Source organism: Asterias amurensis, chromosome 4 (genome assembly GCF_032118995.1).
Source record: "Asterias amurensis chromosome 4, ASM3211899v1".
NCBI lineage: Eukaryota > Metazoa > Echinodermata > Asteroidea > Forcipulatida > Asteriidae > Asterias > Asterias amurensis.
The window spans coordinates 27,449,092-27,455,357 of NC_092651.1; the positions used below are offsets into that span (position 1 = coordinate 27,449,092).

Here is a 6,266-nt window from a genome sequence, read left to right on the forward strand (position 1 = left end):
ATTTTCTTCAAAGAATAAAATAAATGGTCCAATAACTGCTATTCGAAGTGTTTACAAAGGCGTTATTGTTTTGCGGATTGTTTGCTCATTCTTGTAGTATAATGTATTAATCTAATGCTTACTGTGAATGATCTTTTCCCAGTTACCATTGTGACTCTACCCATGGAGTCATTTCCTGAGCATACATCCTTCCTGTACCGGGTAACATCATCCAAAGGCTTTGAGTTTGGCAGCGTAGAAGGAGAGGCTGCTGGATTCAGATTGAGTTTCCCAGAGGGTGAGCGGGAAACGGGATCAAGGGGGAACTCTAGGTGGCAACAAACATAAAATTAATGTGAACATGCTCGGAAGTACGTTACGATAGACCTTTTTCGCAAATACCCATTGCGCAAGTGCAAACTGTTGAGCGGGGTGCATGCTGGGATAGCTGGAGATCAAACTTGATCGATAGCTAGACCAGCATTTACCCCTTCCACGCCTAAAGCGCACGTACTGAGTATTTTCGATATGTCTATGGATATTACCCGGCAAGGCTTCTGCCACCTAGCCTTCCAAAGCTTGCAATTGCGTCGTTTTCCACCAGCAGCTCTGGAAATATTCAAGGAATTTTTATAGTCCAGACAAAAATCAATTTGTTATTTAATTTATGTTTTATGAACAGTTATTTCACTACTTGCTTCGCTCTCTTCTCTTTTTGGCGACATTCCCTGATGGAAATTGTACAACTGATTGTTTCACAGCATAATTGATTGCTTCAAATTGTCTAACTCTTTTTTATTGTGCCCACTTTTGGTTGATAATGCAATTTCGAGAGTGCTAACATTTCCCCTAAAGACCCATCAAGTACTTTTTAATATTAATAATTATTTCTTGCTCAAGATTCATTCATCAAATATTTCGATTGCATGGAAACACTTAATAAATATAGGACGTCCAATACTTTACAGAGCGGTGAAAGGCTGTTTTTTATAATTACAACTCCTTTTAAGTAGAGATAATGTCAAAGTCCCGCGGAGTATAAAGTGACTCACCGAGCCTTGGAGTGTGTTGAATTGTTCTAAACTATTGATTTATGTTATGTTACCCCCAGGTGCACTGAGGGCGCGAGATGGCACTACTATCAACATTAAGTACAAGGGTGTAGATGTAGCATCACCAGAGGCTTTATCAGCTTTACCTGACCTTACCCAGATTGAGACGGCAGAGGGCGGTAGGTACAAACTAGACTGGGCCCCTGTCTTTATCCGCAAGGATAAGCCTCGAAGTGTGACGTCAGATGTTCAGGCTAGGTTCAAATCAATCCAATTTGTCATAATTTGAGAGACAATAGGTGGCAGTAGACTTACCTAGCAGATTTATTCTTCTTGGATATCAAATTCTGTAAGGGAATACTACTTGGTGTATCAGTTTTCAAACTCCAGTCTCCGAATCGTCTTGTTTTGACTTCTCCATGCAATTATTGTTTGGTCCTCCTCAAGCAAAAAAAAAACAAAACAGTCCAACATGTCGATGGCTAATCGTTTCTCTCTTTGCCAGTGGCTCAATCCAATTTTGTATTATAATTATTTTTTGTTTAATAAAAACAAATCACTGTAATTGCTTCCAGAACGAAAAGTTGTTTTATTCTCAATAATTATTCATAGTGCTTTTTAAATAGTAAATTACCAGAATCTCCTAATTTTGTACTTTGTGAAATTTATAATTGTAATGAAATTAAAGATGACCTTTATGGTTTTGCAGAGCCAGAAGGTCAGCGTCTTATACCCCTTGGAGCTGCAGAACTGACCATTCTCACTAAATTAGGAGAAAACGTGCAATTCAAGAAGCCGGGTTCAATAACCTTCCTCCTTAAAGACTTCATGGATCTGCTGGGAATACGTGATACTCTGGATGCCTACTTCTTTGACACTGAAAAGGGTAAGCAAAGACGGTAGCAGTTTTCAGTTGTAAACATAAAATGCTAGCAAACAGTTTATGTTACCCTGGTCTCCAAAATTAAATAGAATTTTAAAGATGATATACCTCCTTCCAATTGTTGTCGTTATAGTTGGTAAAAACGTACCTCCTGTCAATCTATATAGTCGATAATAAGTGCCTACGAGCAAAACAAGTTCCGAAGTCTGTGGTTGGAGAGTTTGGGGTGATATAACAGAAATTGTTTCCAATAATTGATATACACTTATGTCCACAACGTCGATATTAATATTGGTAAACATAATGTCTTACTATCTTATTGGCAGGCAAATGGGTGAACGCTGGTCCAGGAACCATATCCGAGTCTGAAGATGGGCCTGTATGGAAGTATGAAGCAACTCACTTCACTTGGTGGATGGTGGCTACAACGTATACTCCAGATAAGAGCATTACTGTTAGGACCTGTTATGATGCTGCCTGTACCAGACCAGCAATCTATATACCCATCAAGTAAGTCAACTCGTTTATTTCGCCTCTTTCAACAATAAAAGTCAAGGTTCGCGGAGCGCGGACTCTACCGACACGAAAAGACTAATGTTCGCGTGAGCAGAGTGGTGGCGCTGTTCGTGTTAATCTAGCAGGGAAGTCATGAGCGTCTTTATACGTTTTTTGTTAATACTGAGTTAACCAGTCTATATTATGTGAGTGGTTTCCTTTCCTTGACAGTAGCCTTGTTCGGGTGCCAGTCAGAAACTGTTGTGTTTTGGACGTGATCCCTGGTTCAGGTTGATTGCTTTGACTTGCACCCAAGCATTGACAATAGGGAGAACGTCAACACATGGCCAGAGAGTTTCAGTTGGTACAGCGCTGGCTGCAGCCTGCTCTTCCGCTAGTCATTTTGTTCTTTGTTCAACCCACAACTGAATTGAAACTAACCTAAAGTCAGTTTCTCTATAGTGGTTTATTACATGATTATTTCAATAAAAGTTCGCATTCCCTTAAGGTGATGTGCTGTTGCTTCCCAGGGTGTATCGTCAATTTTATTGTGATCCCTGGTTATAACTTACAATCACATTAATGTTGTTCATTTTATACCTGCTTAGTTTGATCACAGCAATTAAAAAAAGCTTAGAGTGATCCTTGAGCTTTTCTAATATGTTTTGTTGATGTAATTCGAGACTTTGAAACAGTGATTCAGATTCCAATAAATCGCATGAGGATTCGATCTGCCATGAACTTGACAACCATGTCATTCTTAGATCGAAATGAATTATGTTGATTCCGGTAATTAGAAAGATCCAATTCCTTTACGTTTTTGTTCAGAATTTACGGTGAGAATTTCTTCCACTACGCGGAGTACGAGACGGGGAGCACTGGAACCGTCTGCGCTGACATCTTCAAGGATGGTTTCAACCAAGTCATAGTGGAGCAGAATTGCACTGGGGATGTGCAGATTGTGTCAGCTGATATGCAGACACCTAAATCATCTTGTTCATCGGGTGAAGGAGCTGGGCAAGTCGTTACCTTTGTAGTGCCAGGTAAGAGTCGAGGATAGGCTCATTTTAGTCATTATTTCGGAGCAGCTTTTTGATTGGATGAAACGAGTGGAGGGCTAACTGGACTCGATTTAAATAATGTATTGCCTGTAGTTCAAGGGATGCCTCCTTGTATTGACTGTAGTTCAAGGGATGCCTCATTGTATTGACTGTAGTTCAAGGGATGCCTCCTTGTATTGACTGTAGTTCAAGGGATGTCTCCATAATATAAATGCATGTAGACATTATTTTGCTTGTAGGTCAAGGGGTGTCTCCTTATATTGCTTGTAGTTGAAGTGATGTCTCCTTGTATTGTTTCGTTATATCAACTGTTTTTTTTTAACAATGATGTGTTGCAGAGAGTGAAGCTCCAACATCCTGCCCTGACCCTGGTGAACCAGAGAATGGTATCCGACAAGGCACTGCTTTCAACGTTGGGTCTGACGTAGCATTCTACTGTAACCCAGAGTACCGAATTGAAGGTCCATCCCAGAGGGTCTGCAAACAGTGCGGCAAATGGAATCTTAAACAACCTCAATGTGTAGATGATATCGTCGCTTCAGGCCAAAGCAGTTTCTTTTAACCTAAGAGTCTGATAGTGGTATAAGGGTGGGAGAAGGAGATTGTCCAGTCACAGTTGGTGTTGTTTATCAAAACTGATTATACTGGAGCAGCATTTAACGGATCAGTTGCATGGGTAGACGGTTTTTTGACGTTTGCAGACATCAGTACAAAACCATACAAAGTTCTTTGTTTTAAAACTGGGTTTTTAAAACAATGATATGTTTTGTTTTTAAAACCCACAGGGTTGTGCTGAGCATATTCTGCCACTGGCAGAGAATACAACAAGGTAACACCATTATAGGAAGTTTGTTTGTAATTCACGTTAACGATCACAATCAAACTGTGTAGCTCAATGTATGATATGTCTGCAGTCACATCATCAATCTTACACTACTTCGGTATTTGGTTCAGGGGTTTGGGCAGATTTTACCTCGTTGTATTGCTTATCGACTTTTATTTTAACTAACTAAAGTGTGTCACTTACTTAGTATATCACTGAATGTTATTTTAGTTATTGAATATTAACTGATTTTAGTTATTGAATATTAACTGAGTAATACGTAATTTAAACATAATAATGCATCCATGGTTGGTAGTTCTACCTCTATACCTAATGCTCAAAGAACACACGTGTTATGTAATGTAACGCTCCAGCAGCTTTACTGGACGTGTAATAATGGGAACAGCTGAACTGACATTTATTTGGGAATATACATAGTCATTATATTATTAATTATTGTTATGAGTGGAAGAGGTTGGTCCGTTGTAAGTATAATTGACAGGGCTATTTGAGTCTCTGTGTTCTTTGTAGCAGTCTGTGCTACATTACCAGACTGTTGGGGGAAATACCAAAATGCTTTCACGACAAACGGATTGATGCTGATGGTAGTAGTAAGGAAACTCATGTTGTACATATCGGTGGGCGGTTTACGGATAGTGCATTCTACTATTGCATAATGTCAAATGTTTGACTGACAATAATCACTGTATGCATGAGAATATATTGCTATAAATCTCTTGTCACACCAATAATCGGTATAAAAATAAGGCTCACCCCAGCATTGAAGTTTGAGAATAAAAGTTGTAAAAACTTACAATTGGTGTTTAGAGGCGACTTCGAGTACAGAAATCTAGCTATAGATTAGGTTCCAATAATCCATTCTAAAAACTTAATATATGGGGGATAATGAAATAGGTTTGGGTAATGTATTTTAACATATTTTACTTATAGTATAACACTTAATGCTTACATATCTTTTTAAAGTGAAAGTAATTGGTTTGGGTTTTTTCCGGGAGATTAAAGTTAGGTCCGGTTATTACTATAAGTTTTGCTGCACTTATTTAAATCGAACTAACGTGTGCAAATGATAGTAGAATTAATACATAACGGTGCTTCATTAAATAATGAGCTTGTTATTATTGTTTGAATGCATCAATGTATGTTTTTTAAATACTATTTTTCTCTTGTAATTAAGATGAAGTTGTAAGCGCCAAGGCGGAAGATCAGCAACTGCAACAAATACTGTGTAAATTGAAGCATATTTTAAAGCATGTTTGTAGGTTAAAGTTTTAAGATAATACACCCATTTTTAGAGATATGATTTTAAATTTCCGCATAATTGTATAGTTGCGTTGATATGGTTTTATTGTTTTCTTGTTCGACTTTGATGTAGTCATAGATGAATCGACCAAAATAAAGAAATACATTCACCAATAAAAAAAACTTTTCTGTTGGATGTTTTGCTTATAGGTAAACCAACGGCTTAGCGGGATGGGACAGTGTGGGTAATTTTGGACATTTTAAAGGCCCCAATCACTATTGGTAATTACTCAAAAATAAATATTATCGTAACAACTTACTTGGAAACGAGCAACGGAGAGCTGTTTAAAGTATAACACATAATGATAAAAGTAACGTAGCTTCTAAAGCTTTTTTTCACACTAAAATATTAAATACTTCAGATCTGAACTTGGAAGCCTTGTAATTGTATACATCACATTGGTGGAACAAGGGGGCATTTTTGTTTTATTTTTTTTTATTTTATTTTTTTTAAATCTTTAGACATACACAATAGTTACAAGTTGTACAGGGGCTGTCAAGCTTAAAACAAAAGTATAAAAACTGTCATCAAAAGATGTGTAAAACCAGACCCCTGCCAACGTTTAATTAATATCTCGCAACTGTGATGACCTGTTGAGCCCAAATTGTCACGGGTTTGTTATTGTGTTCGTATGTTGGGATACACTAAGTAA

The 6,266-nt window shown here is 37.8% G+C and overlaps 1 protein-coding gene across 1 annotated transcript in view; it reads left to right on the plus strand.

Annotated features, from left to right (window-relative positions):
• Positions 1-5,637, plus strand: part of LOC139936339 (uncharacterized) — a 75,164-nt gene extending 69,527 nt beyond the window's left edge. The window contains exons 10-15 of the mRNA XM_071931138.1: positions 143-277; positions 1,091-1,210; positions 1,741-1,917; positions 2,241-2,424; positions 3,238-3,452; positions 3,809-5,637. Coding sequence (XP_071787239.1) covers positions 143-277; positions 1,091-1,210; positions 1,741-1,917; positions 2,241-2,424; positions 3,238-3,452; positions 3,809-4,032 — 1,055 coding nt within the window. The 3' untranslated portion in view covers positions 4,033-5,637. The remainder of the gene's footprint in view (positions 1-142; positions 278-1,090; positions 1,211-1,740; positions 1,918-2,240; positions 2,425-3,237; positions 3,453-3,808) is intronic.
• Positions 5,638-6,266: the final 629 nt, after the last annotated feature.